The following is a 15,483-nucleotide window of genomic DNA, read 5'->3' as shown; positions in this document are numbered from 1 at the left end:
GCAGGAATGGGCATCGCTCAGGCAGCTTTCTGGGGTATCTGCATTGGGAGCTGCTGCCAGTGACGTCCCAAAACAACTGCAGGTTCACACGCTTCCACGTGTGCGCTTCCATCCTCTCTTTTTGTAGAGGTTCCCCAGAAAATACCAATGTGCAACAGGGAAAGCTAGGTAAAGCAAGGCACTGCCATCTTTTCAGAGGTCACTCTTCCTTCTTTAAGGGAATAAAGGAAACTCGATAGGTTTGCAGCAGAAACTCAGGCCCCAAAGCACCCTCGCTGCCTGACACGATGCCCCGTTAGTTAATGATTCACCAGTTGCCTGGACAGCTCTTAAACCGCAGTGCCAGCGTGTCCTCTTGCCCCAGGTACCTGTGTCAGGCCGTGTAGGTGTCGAACTTCCCATACCTCAGTTTGCTCTTGTGAAGTCCAAGTCCAGCCTAAGGAGCCCCTTTGTCTGCACTCAGCAGCGGTCATCTTGTGAGACATTGGGTGAAGGAGCACAGCACTGGAAACCAGAACATTTGAGGTGCTGAGAATCTGAATTAAAACAGCAAATAAGCAGTGAACGAAGGACTCCTGATAAGAAAGTTCTCATTGTACTCATTACTGGACAGAAGTTGAAAAGAAACTGAAAACATTTGTAAGATCTTGTCAAAATCTACGGGTTGTCATGACCAAGAGACAATTATGTGAACATTTCCATCATTTTTCTAAAGGATTTTGCATTCCTGAAAGGCCAAAATATTTTGGTAGGGCTCAAGGCAAGTGCTTTGGCTGGATGTGAAATGAAACCTTCTGGAGGATTTGGGGCTCATGTTTGATCCAAGCTGATTTTTCACACCGCCTGATTTTTCACTTCTGCCGCCAAGTGGAAAAACCAGCATTATGTGGCCGCTGTGGTACCTGCTGTCACACCAGCAATGCAAGAAATAATTTGGAGACGCCCTGCTAGGCAGAAGGCTTGGGTATGGACGCCAAGTCCACCAACTGCTGTGGCTGTTGCACTGGAGAGCAGGAGGAAATCCTTCCCCAGAAATCCCGGTTATGGGTTACAGAGAAGAGAAGAGGCACCAAGGAGCTGACATTTAGCAGGATTATCGTGGGGTGGGGAAGTTTTTCTTCTCCGCCTTGTCCTTCAGCACAGATCACCAAGTAAAACAGGACTGTAAAATGGAACAAAGCTCTTTGTGATTGAAACACGGGCGCTTCCTTCAGGGACAGATGACTGTAACCCCCAGACTTAGTCCTTCATCGTACGAGGCACTGGTAAATCTGCTAGATTAAGAGCAGAGATTAGCACCCACCGTTCAGCATCCACCTCTGAGCATTAAACTAATTACTGGGTTCCAGCACCGCGTGGCTCCCCAGCAGGAAGGCGCTGCCCTATAAATCATCATAAACGAGCGGCATTTAGCTGGAGATGTTAAAAAAATCCAGCTTTGTCCTGGGAACTCTCCCACTGTGGGGGCTGTTGCCCTTTCTGTTCCAAAGACCAAGCCCATGTCCTGCTTTGTGGTGGGGAAGCTTGGAACGGAACTGTGTCCCCGCTGCCCTGCCACCCTTACGCAGTCGCCCGGAGGGATGTCGGTGTGGAAAATCTCGAAAGACATTTGAAGAGTGGTAGATGTGCGGCAATTTCCAAAGCCAGAGTGGGTTGCTGGAGATCGCCGTCGCTCCCACTCAGCCCGTCCTCCTCAGCCATCCGCTCTGCGGTGAGCGTGAAATAGCCGGTTGTTTCACAAATACGAACCGGAGCCGATGCAGCTTCCCCACCTGCTCTCCCACCCTGGGATATCAGGCGTTTCCCCGCCGTTCCCTGCAGCACAAACACTCCAGTGCCATCACTTTCATGGATTTTTACCCAGCAGAGAGGATTTTGCAGGGAGAAAGGCAAGAGGCTGCAAGGATTTTGTTCTCTCATCTTTACGTGCTTCCAGCTTCCTCCTCAGCGCCGCAGCAGAGCACTTCCCTGCGGAGCATGAAGCCATGCAGCTAATGTCCCCCATCTGTGACTCTCTCTCTCATCCCCTCCCTGGTGGGCAGCGCTGCCTGTGCCTGCATGGCCTGAAAGCTGTCAGAGAGGGAGGACATTCGGGCTTGCAGATCCGTACCCAGCCCTTCTGCGTGGTGCTTGTGGGACAGAAGACCCACCAGAGCATCCTCCTCCTCAGAGGAAGGCTCTCAGTCTCTTGGGGTGCCATCTTCTTGCATTGGAAGTGACAGGGACAGACAGAGCACCGTTTTCTCACCTTCCAGCTGGTGGGTCAGGACCTATTCTGAGTCCGTTTAACACATGCTTTCTGGCTTCCCCATCCTTGCTTGGGAGACTTGGGTCAGCTACCCACCATGTTTGTCTCTCCCAGCTTGGGAGCTCTTTGGCGCTTTGCAAGATCAGAGCAGAACACTACAATTTCCTAAAACAAAGCAAATTTGGGTAATGACTTGCCCTTCAGTGACATCCTTCTTGCAGGTGGTGGTGGGTGGTGGGTGTTTCCACCTCCCTGGTGAGCGAAACGCTATTTTCTACCTGAGGTGGGGCTGTAGGAACTCTTACGATGGTGCTGGCCCAAGAGCTTAGTCTAGTCCGTGCATTACCCAGTCCCTGGATTGCCAGTTGGTCAGTTAGTCCAAGCAAACAGGAAATATTATTGTACGTGTGTTGCAGGAGGGGAGAAGAAATTTATACCCACATAAGAGCAACCAAATTGTGTCTGATGAACTGCAGTGTCATACGGAACGGGTAGGAATAAGAGTAGTACCAAACACAAAGCAGTTGGCCTGCCTCTGGAGCTCTGATAATCTCTGCATCAGTCCTGCTCAACCTCTTGCCAAATAGGAAGCAGCAGACAGAAAAAAAACACCTGTAGCAAGGTTTCAGGGTAAAGATCTCAGAGCAAATACCAGACACACCAAAGGTGCTTGGCCAAGACGATCAGAGGTGATGGGACCATCTTGGCTCCAGGAGGATACAAAAACTAGGGGCTTTACTCCTTGCTCCCCAGACAGCACAACCTCGTCAGAAGATCTGTCCGTCCCCGCGGCTGTCGGGTTATGTGTTCTGTACAAAATCTCCTGTCTGCCCACAGACAGACAGCTGCCCTTTGGTGCTGTACCCGAGGCAGCCAACCTTTCTGTGAGCCCTTCTACAAGAGCAGGGCAGAAGATGGCTAACGTGACGCTGTGGAAAGCCAACCAGCTCTAACTTGTTAGGCTTAGCTTTGCTGTGTGATGCAAATTGGTAGAGCTTGCTATGCTGAGCTTCACATCAGCGTGAACCCATCTTCCCCAGACCACTGGGATCTGTGTAGAGAGCTTGCCAGATCCGCCTTCAACTAATGAGAGTGCAGAGGACATGCAGTTTGGGTGCCCACCTGAAGGTATTCTCTAAAGGGCTAGATTTGAATAAGCTATTTGAATAGTATGATATTGTATCATCTATTTGAATAGATTTGGATAGGTTTTTACTAGCTCGGCACCTTCCAGGGTCTCTCAGCAAGCCAGAGCAGAGGTGGGAGTCCTCGATCAAATGTTCTGAAGGTGGATGGGAGCGTGGAGGAGGAAGGGAGAAGGTTGTCTCTCCTGCGATGCACACCAGCTACTTCGTGCCAGACAGATTTCCTCAGATTCAGAGGTCAGCTCGGAAACACAGATGTGTGAGAAAGAGAGGGAGAGTGAGGGGGAGAGTCGTACGTGTAGCTATTTATTCAGCGTCTACAAAACCTCCTGTGGACTTGGAGCTGGGCCCTGCATGCCTCTGGTAGAGGCGTATTCACCAGCCCTCCTTTGTTTCCAGAATTCATTCAGGCTGTGAACGCCGTGAAAATAACCGGCTTCGCTGTGATGCGACCACACGTCAGCTGGAGGCAGGGTCCAGATTTCTGAGAGGCTCTGCAAGGAGCGGGAGGAGGCTTTCCATTTACAAACCATGTTCTGCCCCCCCACCCTGTTACGGGACCTCATTTCTCTCTGAAGCAGCAGCGGCACAGACCTCTGCTGTGCCCTGAGCTCAGCATCTGGGTGTCCCTCCAGCAATGTGATTTGTGGATGCTGGATGCTTTCAGGACATTGATTTCTCCCCGGTTCCTCACTGGTGATGGCCTCTGCTTTTTTTCATGAGATTACCTGCCAATAACTAGTACCGTGCCTCTGACTTGTCTTGTGCAAAATGTGACGCTCACCTTTTACCCCCACGCGTGGATTTTCTGAAAAGCTCTGAGATGCAGCTTTGAGTACAACCAGCCACCGGAGGAAATCGCCCCAGTGTTAACCTTTGAGATAGGTTGAGTGACAAGGATGATTAATCAGAGTAAATAACAGCAAAAATGGTATTTACTGGGATTTAGTTCACCAAAAGGAAAGCACGGTGCAATGTGACACACTGGGTCAGCTCTCCCGTGGGGGGACGTCACATAAGGCTTTGCCTTTGCCATAAATTCTCCCTGTCCACAAAACTACTCCTTTTTGAAAAAGGCAAAAAAAAAAAAAAAATCTTAGTTAGTGTCCAGGCAACTTCAAGTGATCAGAGCCAGGATTTACCCTGGGGTGGGGACCTGAGTCCCAGTGCAACTCAACAGCAGCCAGGGCAGGAGCAGCTCTGCTGGTGCCTTCTTCGGCACAGATCGTGGTGAGGAAGAAATAATTAGGGGTGGTCTGTGCCGGCATGACGAAAAATAACTTGCTTGCAGGGACAAACATGACAGCCAGGGACGTCAGGCCTCTGGGAAGAGCTCCTCTCCCTTCCAGCAAGGTAACAAATTAATTGGGCTATGTGGCTGTTGCAAGCAAAGGCGCAAGTTTGCTCGCTGAGCACAGCCTGTGTGGTGGTGACAGTGACATATGGGAGACAATTAAATAACCGTGGTTCTGTCCAGCTTAGTGAGAAAACAGAGCCCCTTCTGAACTGTTTGATCCTGTGTGGCTGGTGCGCAGGTAGACACACAACCACGGTTGGAAAGGAGACACGCTGACTTCCCGAGGGATCTCTAAGCTTCTTTTTCACGTCTGCCTGTGGACCTCGTGTCATATGAAACCCCACCCTGCCCTGGCCCTGCAGAGCCCTCTCCATTCTGACTGGCGTGGGGGTTTGTTCTTTGAGAAGGGGTCCTCAGGGCTTTTAGCTTGATGGCCAAAGCCTGGATGTATCATTGAGCATCCCAAGGTTTCCGAGCTTAGCTACTTCCTCACGCCAAGGCCAGCCGGGCAGCTCCAGTTCTCCCACTGCAGGTGAACACATTCAGCGTTCCAGAGTGCCGCAGAGCTGAACAACCCCCGCTCTTGCCGAAGCCATCACCTCGGGGGTTGGGGTTGGACCCACCATGGAAACCACCAGCCCTTGGGAAGTGGCAGTGGGGCATGTGGGAAAGCCACGGGAATGGGCTGGGATGCTCCTACCAGATAAGAACCAGCCTGAAGGAGACCAGCCCAACGCCTGGCCCTCCTCCCAGCCAGCGGTACAGAGGGACCGGGAGACAAGGCTGCGGGGGAAAGGCAGAGGCAGTGATGGGGGAAGCACCATTTTGTGGCTCCTTCCAGCCATCCCAGGGGCAAAGCGCTGCCTATTTTTAGCTCCCGAGGTAGCTGAAGTACCACTGTGATATTCATTAGCGAAAAGCCCGTCGGAACTTGCCCGGGAACTGCAAGGCAGGGGGGGTTGGGGAGGGGCTGGTTGGTCTGTTTTGCTTTATTTAATTGCTGGCTTCAGTAGAGAGGCAGAGTGTGGCAGGGGGCTCGGCTCCTCTCACCTCGGGAAGAGCAGGAGCGCCGGACCCGGGGGAGGCGGGAAGGGAAAAGTCAATCAGGCAGTATTTAAAAATCTACCTGCTGGGCCCAGGGGGAGCTGGAGATGTTAATGTCATTCCCAGCTTGAGATGCAGCCTGGAGAGCGAGAAAAGAAAGGGGTATCGTCTCTTGGATCCTTAATTGCTCGTTAAATCATCTAACAAATGCCTGAGCTCCTGGATGGCCCCATGCTCCTTGACAGAGGGGCTTCATCCTTAGCGGGGGGGAGGAGTGTTTTTAAAAATACTCCTTTCGCCTGCTTTTTCTGGATCTATAAAACGGAGAGTTCAAGGGTTCACTCTGCAAAACAAAACTGGGTCTGGAATGTTTTTATTACCATTCAGCCAGAGCAATGAACTGTCCTACGAGCCATTCCCCCGGTGCAGGCTGTCGACTCTGGGTGTGCGCTGCAGGCAGCTGCCTGCGCTGTGGGAAGGCAACATCTCCCACCCCCAAAAGGGACCTCCAGTGACTGCACAGGAGCGTGCACCAGAACGTCCCCTGCCCTACGAGCTCAGCCCCGCTTCTGGCCCAGGCAGACCTGGTAACCGCAGCTGGAGCTGCCCATCCCTGATCACTCCCATTCCACGCAGTCATCCCTGTTCATCTGCATCTTCTGCTCAAACCCTCTCGAGTCTCAAATCGCAGGGGACAAGTTTCAGTAGTGGAAAAGGTGAGGCAGCTCTTTCCCAGCTCAGAGGATGGGATGACCACGCTGTCCCCAATGACGCTTTGCAGAAAACACCCTGCAGTTAAATGCGCAAAGCTCAGGAGAAGCCCAGACCCTGCCCATAACAGCTGGAGGGCTTCAAGCGTGCTTTGCCGTCACAGACAGATGGACAGATCTGTGACTTACACCTCTAATCCCTGCTCAGTAGTCAAGATAACATATGAAAGACCTCCTTCCTACCTGACCAAAAGCATGGAAGCTTTTTCCGCACCTCCCATGCACAAGTACTGGGACCATGCCGGAGCGCAGCCCCGAGCGACTGGCCGTTAGCAGGTTCTGTGTTATTTAGAGGCCGTGAAAGGAGCAGAATTACCGCCCCAGCGGGGCAGGCATACCATACTGATGATTTATGAATATTCACTGAGCTCACGAAGCACTCCGGGGCAGAAAACAAGCTTTTGAAATTAACTGAACTCTTCAAGGTTCTTCGTTTATCTTGGCTTTGAGGTGTGAGTCACCAAGGCTGTTTCTTCAAACGGAGCAGAGGGCTGGGAGGATGGCATTAAAATATGAAGTATTCTGGAGAAAGACTTAACTTTTGTAAAGTCTTCAAAGCATAGAGACTCCACCCGATAAAGTTTTATGGGATGGTGTTCTGTACAGTACTGAGACACCCTCAGCTCGTAGAGATTGGGTGTTCAGGGGGCTTGAGGCTTTCTCTGAGCACTGAAATCTCCAGCAGCTTCAGTCTCCAGTGCCAGCAGTTTGGTGCCCCATGATTTCTCCACAGTTTCAGTGTTTAATAGAAGCTGCAGAAGAGTTTTGATCCTGGCCATGTAGGCCATGTCATGCCCACCCATGCAATTAGGTTATTGTGGTGGTCTCCGACATGGGCACTTCTAGTTGTACCCATGACCTAAGCAATAACCTCAGACCTGTAACACCTTGTCCCCAGTGCTCAGGCGGTCCCCAGCGCTCAGGGTTTGGTTTAGATCAAACACCCTGGACTTCCACCTGTGTTTGTCCAAGAATGATTTCGATCTAGCAGAGAAGAGAAAAGGCGATGGAACAAGGAGATCATCCTCAGTAGTTTGCTGTAGGCTCCCACGAGGAATAAGAGCTCCTCTTTTCCCATTAATTGTAGCAAAAATAATTGGGTTTGTTTCAGCTGATAGAAATATGAGACTTTTCCAAAAAATTTTCAAGGCAATGAAAGAAAAACTCTGCAGATTAGCCGACACCTCTGGGGTTTCAGGAGTCTGTGGGAGCCGGGGAAGATCCACTTACTGCAAAGCAAGCAGGGGGGATCATGAGTTTGGGTGTCCTGCTTCGCCAACGAGTGAAGCATCAGCCCCCACGAATTACAGCAGGGCTGGAGCCAGCTATCCCCGACCTATCTAGATGTTCCCATCCTAAATCTGAGACATCTTCTGGACCCCAGCTGTGTTAGAACACTACCCTCCAGGAAAAGGTGCTGTTCCAGTGAGCCACATTTTTCTCACCAAAAAAGATTCCATGCGAGCACGGCCAGCTGGCCCTGCCCTCACTGCCATACTCCGTAACCGCGGGAGATTCCTCTCCCCCTGAGTCATGAAGCACGGCCACCAGCCAAGGTGGTCTGTGTTAGCAAGAACTAGCCTCTGTGCAGGGGCTCGTAGCAAAGAGCAAGAATTCAGGAAACGCAGCTGAAAAATAAATGTCGCTGGAGCCTTTCTGCTGTGCTTTCTGATAGCGACAGCCCGTACTTCAGCAAGGTGCCACTCCTGGTTCAAACAGGAGGTGCTGCAGGATGTGCGGCTCTTGGCTAACAGTTTAAAATATACGTGTACGTTCTGTTCCCAAGAAGCTCCATGCATCTGCAGTGCCGACTGGTTTGATGAACAGAAAGATTTGTTGATGTAAGATGGGTTGTACAAAGCCTCTTCCCCTCAGGCTTTCTTACTCCGTCCTGCTTTTGCCCTTTCTGGTGTGGATCCTAAAGCCCCATCCCGAGAAACGCAGCCTCTTTACTCCTGCCGCTTTGGTGAGCTGCTTGGGAAACCTCCGGCTCCCAGTTCTGCCTTGAACACGCCATCACCTCTTTTGTTTCTTTCTTCTGCAGGCTGATGCCAAGATGGTCTGTGATGTCGTAAGCCGGATGGAGGACACAGAGCCCTTCTCTCCAGAGCTGCTGTCAGCCATGATGAGACTCTGGGCAGACTCCGGAATCCAAGAATGCTTCAACCGGTCCCGGGAATATCAACTTAACGACTCAGCCCAGTAGTGAGTATCTCCGTCCGTAGTCTGTCATGTTAAGAAGTTGCGTTTGGATTCGTGAAGTTGATGGCCCCACAGCAGTGGATCCAGACACGGTTCTGCTTACAGGCTGTGATGTGTGCTGTGACACAGGCTGCTGCAAGGCAGAAAGGATCAGGCAGGACATTCATGTCCCCGCTGGCCAGTTTGGGGTCAGGCCCATGACCTCAAGGGCAGGTTTCCAAACTGCTCAAGGTAGGTCTCTACAAACATGGATCTAGGGAGCAGTGGCAGACCAACCCATGGACGTGGCAGGTGGTTTCTTCACTGGTCTGAAAGCTGACAGAGGGGTGTGATCACCTGTATAGCAGCACAGCTCTGGGGCATGCTTTCTGATGGTCGGGCACTGCACTGATAGGCAGCTGGGTTACAGCCAAGGGTAAGGGACGTCTGCTTTTACAGTGGCATTGCGTCGTTCTCGTAATGCAGTCAGTGGCACCTCTACCATTAGGGACCCCATCCAGATTGTTTTTCATGGTGGCTTTGGTTCATCCCGTCATAAGGACAGGACATCTACCCATGAACAGCTGCTCTGGCTCTGAAGAAATGTTGAGTGCCTCCCCAGTTTCAGTTCAGACCAATTTCTAACAATAACTTGTCCAACTTGCTGGCCTCCACCTAGGCGAGGAGGCTAAAGCTTTTCATCCCACAGTTTCAGTCGCGACAGCCATTGCAGTCAGGCCCTGTGCTGTGTCTGGGGCAGCAGTCAGGGAAACGTGGTTCAGTATAAGGAACAAGCAAGCACGGAGTGATCATTTCCCCCATTATGACCTTGGACCTTTTTGGTAGTCAGGGAAATAGAGGCTTCCCCAACGGCGACAGGGGAACGCTACGTCCGTGCTTTTGTCTTTCACAATATCCTGTGTCAACAAGTTTGCCGGCTGACTCACGCCCTCCTGGGGTTGTTGTTGTTGTGTGTTTGCATTGCCTGGCACCTCTGCTTAGGGTTTGCCTGCCCGTCTATCAAAACACAGACCCAAGCACCGGCGTGGCTGATGGTTTTGTTCTGTGCTCTGGGCCCGATGGTCCCCAGTCTGCACCAGCTCCTCCCGCCCAAGTTAGCAGGGCAGTTAGGGAGCACGGGATTATTTCTGCTCTTGCGGTGCTGCAGCAGAAGGCAAGCGATGACACATCACTTGGCATCAGCTGACAACCAAGTGGGAAACCTGCAGATGTGTGGCTGGTGCCACAAGCTCCTACCCAACCGTTCCTCACCACAGGCGACTACCTCTCGGTGGTGATCCAGACATTCTGCTGCCTTTTAATCACTTCTAGGCGAACGTCCTTGTTTAATCTGTATTTCATTGCCTGTAATAACAAAACCAGCCTTCTGTTTCCAGCAATCTTTTAAAAATTATTTATTTTTTCCACAAAAGAGAGTTCTGATGGCATAAACATACCTTTAGAGACACAAATTATCTAACACGCCAGTCCTAATTGCATTACAACCTTGTGGAAAATTCTTCAATTGTTTTAGAGCCAATTACCTTGAGGAAAGTATTTTGATTTTCCTTCCATGCGAGATGGCGGTTGAAAATAACAAGCTTGGCCCTCCCAATGTGCCCAGCTGCTGGGCAATCCATCAGCAGGAGCTCTGAATGCACAAGCAGTTGCTCGACATCAGCTGAAGAGGCTCTGTGCTGGGTACCCACAGCAGTACCCACGTGTGCTTGCAGCCCAGCAAAATGAATTGCAGTGTCTTTAACAAAACCGCTGGCATCCAGAGGAGGCTGCGCGAATCCAACCCCCCCCAGGTCTGTGCTGCCTCTCTCAGGGTGAGTTGTGCTGTGGCTGGATGGTTTTCTCTGGGCTAGGTCAGATGTGAAGCTGAAGGCAACAAAGTCCTTTGCATTTATGGACCTGCTGCCCTTTGGGAGCCCCCGGTGGTTCCGTCAGCAGGAGCAGAGATGCTGTCACAGGGCAGGGCACGGTAGCACATCCTGCTGCACCTCTAGGCCCTGGTGCCATCACAGCAGATGGTGATGCAAGTGAGAGCTCGGCTGGCACTTATTCACGCCCAGTGGACTCCCGCTGAAAAGAGGCATATTTTTCATTTAATCCTTCAACACGTTGGGGTTGTTTTCTTCTGCATGAGTGAAAGATTGGAGACAGTTTTCTATTTTTTTCCCCCCTCCGGGAAAGAGCTTATCTTTATTGACACCGATATTGGATTTAAGACACTAGCAGCTACAAAATGTGTTTTTGTTAGGGCTGAGAAAAATAAATTCCGGACGAGAACTGAATCTGAAAGTCCCCAAAGTTTGAAAACCAGTGACGGGCAGTGAGCTGGACTAGCGTCACTCGTATCTCAGGCTCCTCCTGATGTTAAGCCACTGGGACTGGCGTTTTGCTGGCAGGAGGGAGTTCACCACAGGAGTCAGAGATGGCACTCCATGGCTGCTCAGCACGTCACAAAGCCTGATGGCACCAAGCGACCAGGTCCTGTTGTGGCCAGCAGGAGTGGTCCGGACACTTCCCTTCACCCCAGAAACCACCCGCTGAACGCTTTCCAGAACCCCTGTTTGCTGCCAGGCTATTTGTAAGGACCCAGCACTCGGGCTCGTCGGAGTCAGTGCTGCAGTCATCCTACATTGCTCTTCCAGTGCTTTACCTTGAGGTGTTCCAAACGGCTCCAACAACAGACCTTCTGTTACAGCCCCCGGGAGACCAAGTCACAGGCTGATCAGCAGCCTGCAAGAGCCAGCAGCACGGCTCTCGTTAGTCTGTCATTAATTTAACTGAAAATAGATTTACTATTTTGTATTAGCCTAAACCAGAAGTGAGTAGTAGCTCTTCTCTCCTATCAAAGATGGGCAGGAGCCCATGGCTTTCTGCTCTCCCACGCATGCCCGCCTAACGGTGTGGAGCCCCCTGCGAAGCTTTCCTTCTGTTAGGCTCTAGTCAGCCTGTCCTTAGAAGGGTTTCAGAGCTGCTGCAAAGGAGCAGTAGAAAACGGCACTTCTGCAAAGGACAAACATGACCAAGGAAGAGGAGAGGTTCTCTAACGGGCCTCCTGTATCTTGGACAGCAAAAAGTAAAGCCGTAAGGACAACAAGAGAAGGGAAGAGGGTAAAATGCAGCAGTTGGCTTCGTCTTTTTTTGTTACTGCATCTTTTCATCATTCCCTAAGGCAAATTTATGGGTGGGTTGAGTTCCACATTCCTAATCTCTTGATTATGTTTTTATTCCTACTTCATCTCCTCTTCCTTTCTTGTCTCCATGCCCAGGAGCTAAATCTACCTCTGATCATCAAAGAGTCTGGGCACTGCTGATGTCTTTTTCTTCTCTAGCCAGTTTCTGTCTGTGGAAGCACATCTGTGACCCACATTTGGCTTTCAACATCAGCAAAAGAGAGGTTTCCAGCTGGTTTCCTTAATCTCCTACTTTTGTTCAGGTTTTCAAATTGTCCTGCATTTCCCAGCCTCGAGTTCCTCACTAGCCTGGTCAGTGGAGCACAGCACATAGGGCAGGTCTGATCTCAACCACCCAGGGATGGGGACCGGCTTCGAACAGCCCCCATTCTTCACGGAGGGAAGTGGAGCAGACGGAGCATCCACCGGTTTTCCGTGTGCGTATCCAAACAGGCGCAGACCCCGCAGGATGTGTAGGCAGAGACAGTTTGCAAGTACACAGACACAAAAAAGCCAGAATCCATGTCGAGTTATTCTCCTCCTGCTTCCAAGTACATTGAAAGATCATTTGATAATGCCAGGGCTGTGAAACGACCGTGAAAATGTAAAATATTTTAGGCCTGTGTTCAACCCATCCATCTTCACACTTAGCCGAGGTGTCAGGGCTAGGAAGCTTTGGCTCTCTCTCTAGGGAGCGAAGGGAGGGAGAGATGCCTCCAGAGAGAGATGCAGACCTCGCTGCTCAGTGGAGGAAGAGAGATGCAATGGTGCCTGCAGCTTCACCATAGCCCTGCCATCTCAAGTCTGCCAAATCCCAAGCCCAAACTGGACAACGCTGTTGTCACTCCGTCTTCAAGAGCTCCTCTGGCAGCGCCTTACGGAGAAGTGGCACCAAACTCAGCATGAAATACTGCAGCGCCTTCCTGCTCATCCTGTCTCATGTGGGACTGTTTTCTCATCTCTTTTCCTTGCAAAGGAATTGTCTTTGCATGATGGTGTCACCTTCCCTCCTGACACCACTGCATCCCACATGCTTTGCATAGAGAAACCAGCAGAGAGCCAGATGCTGTGTGATGTGGTGAGCGGCTTCCAGACTGAGCCCCGACAAGGCAGCGTTGGAACAGGCTGCCCAGAGAGGCTCTAAAATCTCCTTCCATGGAAATACTCAACACTGAGCCACCTGAGCTGACTTTCGAACTGAATTTAACTTTGAAGCTGGCCCAGCTTTGAACAGGAGGATGGTCCAAGTGAACTCCAGAGGTCTAATCCAAACCAGCACTTTGGGGTTTGTCTTTTGATTTTCCCCCTCGCTCTTTCTCTCATGGGTTTAAAAGGGAGAAGGCGCCTTCAGGGCTGGCTGCAGTCTCCTGTTCCCGACCATGCAGGACCAGCAAGGCAAGCATTTAGGCCATGGGACTTGCAGGGCATGGGCATTATGCATGATTGTCAGGACACGGTCCGTTTTAATGAGCTGTAATTGTTGCTGGCTCTCTCAGACTGAAGAAAGAAAAATTATAGGTCAAGGCTTTGCATTAATATTCCCATCAGGTGCGTAGATTCCATTTTCTCATCAAAGCTTTTGCATTAGAATACGGTTTTCTGCACACCCGTCTTACTCGTGCCTGTTACTTGCACTCCCTTGCATTTGACTGGAGGGAGTAGCAGCATAAATAGAACAAACCAATTAATAATTGGGATGACTTGCGTTGCGCTGTTTATTGAACAGCCCCCCTTTGTGGTCTTGGAGCCCAAGCACAAATAAAGCAGGAAGGGAAAATACATCACAAGCAGAGATGCAGATACATTTGTCTGAATTTATGGTTTAATTTACCCCTGTAAGTAAATATCCCCACCAGCTTTGAATAATTAAGTTCCCCTTACAACAGGAAAAACAAAACGGCTCGTAAAGGCCAGAGATGAGTGACTGGAACCGCCAGCCTTGCTCACAAATGAGATGCAAATAGATTTCCAGGGAGAAGCAGCTCTGCGACATCACCTCTGAGCATCAGCCTCTTAGAGCCTAGCAGGGCTTGGGCTTGGTGGAGGTCTCAGGCTTCATCACTCTCCTCATGAATTAAAAAATCGCTGTCATCCTCTGGCTACACCTAGGGCTGAGTGGGAGCTGGAGGAAGGGCACAACAGAAGAGACATATTCTTTGAAATCTGCTGGATGTTTTGTGGTGTCCCACCCTCAGTCTTCATCCACCTGAAGACACAGTTTCACCAAAATTGGATGTGGTCTCGCTGGGGGCTGCCCCTGTTGGCCCCAGGCAGGGTGGAGACCGTGTCATTGAGCAATGCTCACTCTCCCATCCCCCCAAACACTGCCAGGAGAGCAGGAGGACTGGGCTTCCTCACCACAAATCTCATTTACAAGCAGGGGGAGCAGAGGTCTGCAGGACTGCCCCCGTAACACAGCTCCATCACAAGGCATTGCCCACCCCGCTCGGCCCCTCGCAGACACCAGTACAGAGGGGAGCTGCACCAGCCCTGCTCTCTCCTGGAGCACAGCTGCACCCAGAAGCCTAGTCCCAGAGCCAGGCTCTTCCCTCTACCCTTTCCAAGCCACACATGCAAGTCATTGGGGAAACGGGAAATGGTCTCAAAAGAAGTTTCCTGGCTGGAGCTCGTGCAAACTCCAAAGAAAACGAAGGATAAGAAAAAGTCAGAGGTCCTGTCCCCGGTGAGCACCTGGTTTCTGGAGGACTATATCCCCTCTCGGTCTGTGCAGAGGTATCTGAGATGTCATCACCCCCCACTTAACTTATTCCATGAAGAGGAGAAGCTACAGCTGGACTTTGGAGCAGAGCTGGTGGCAGCACCCAGCGGTGTGGACACATCCAGGAATGATGAATCGCTCTGACACTTCGCTCGCTCACTGCCTTTCCATCTGAAACAGCGTCTTCTGCAGCCAGCGCCACTAGAACCTCTTTAGATACAGATCTTGCAGGCAAAAACTGGTGGTGTAGTGTTGTCACTTCCCCCTCCTAGCCCTCCTTTACCCCCCAAAAATCTTTCTAAGGTCTGTCTGAAGAGAGCCAGGAGACAACACCGACTGCACTGCCAGGAGGAGCAGAGAAGTGACGTAGGTGGTTCATTCCTCAGGGACAGAGATGTCGCAGTACCTGCCACCTCCCTGCCAGCTTCCATTGCCGTGTTGCACCGTAACAGTGTTGTCTTTGGCCGGGGGATTAGGAAAATCTTGACGGCTTGACTAAATAAATTGCTATTTAATGACCCCCGGTACCAATCAGGGCTGTCTCTCTTGGCAGAGCTCCCACCCGAACGGGCAGGAGCCAGGCAGTAGTAGCTGACGCTGCCTGGAGGAGGGGACACAGCCAGAATTTGAGAACAATCTCTTCTCCTACCATGATTTCCTTAGAGACGAGGAGCAGCCAGCACCACCGGGCTTGACTAAATAAATTGCTATTTAATGACCCCCGGTACCAATCAGGGCTGTCTCTCTTGGCAGAGCTCCCACCCGAACGGGCAGGAGCCAGGCAGTAGTAGCTGACGCTGCCTGGAGGAGGGGACACAGCCAGAATTTGAGAACAATCTCTTCTCCTACCATGATTTCCTTAGAGACGAGGAGCAGCCAGCACCACCGATA

At 51.2% G+C, this 15,483-nt stretch overlaps 1 protein-coding gene across 1 annotated transcript in view; it reads left to right on the top strand.

Annotated features, from left to right (window-relative positions):
- GNAO1 (guanine nucleotide binding protein (G protein), alpha activating activity polypeptide O) overlaps positions 1-15,483 on the top strand; it is an 80,398-nt gene that overhangs the window by 36,241 nt on the left and 28,674 nt on the right. The window contains exon 3 of the mRNA XM_010136433.1: positions 8,549-8,709. Within this exon, the coding sequence (XP_010134735.1) occupies positions 8,549-8,709 (161 nt within the window). The remainder of the gene's footprint in view (positions 1-8,548; positions 8,710-15,483) is intronic.

The sequence above is a fragment of the Buceros rhinoceros genome, unplaced genomic scaffold (genome assembly GCF_000710305.1).
Source record: "Buceros rhinoceros silvestris isolate BGI_N320 unplaced genomic scaffold, ASM71030v1 scaffold17945, whole genome shotgun sequence".
Classification (NCBI taxonomy): Eukaryota; Metazoa; Chordata; class Aves; order Bucerotiformes; family Bucerotidae; genus Buceros; species Buceros rhinoceros.
The sequence above is the reverse complement of the archived record's forward strand: the minus strand, read 5'-3'. Positions and strand labels throughout refer to the sequence as shown.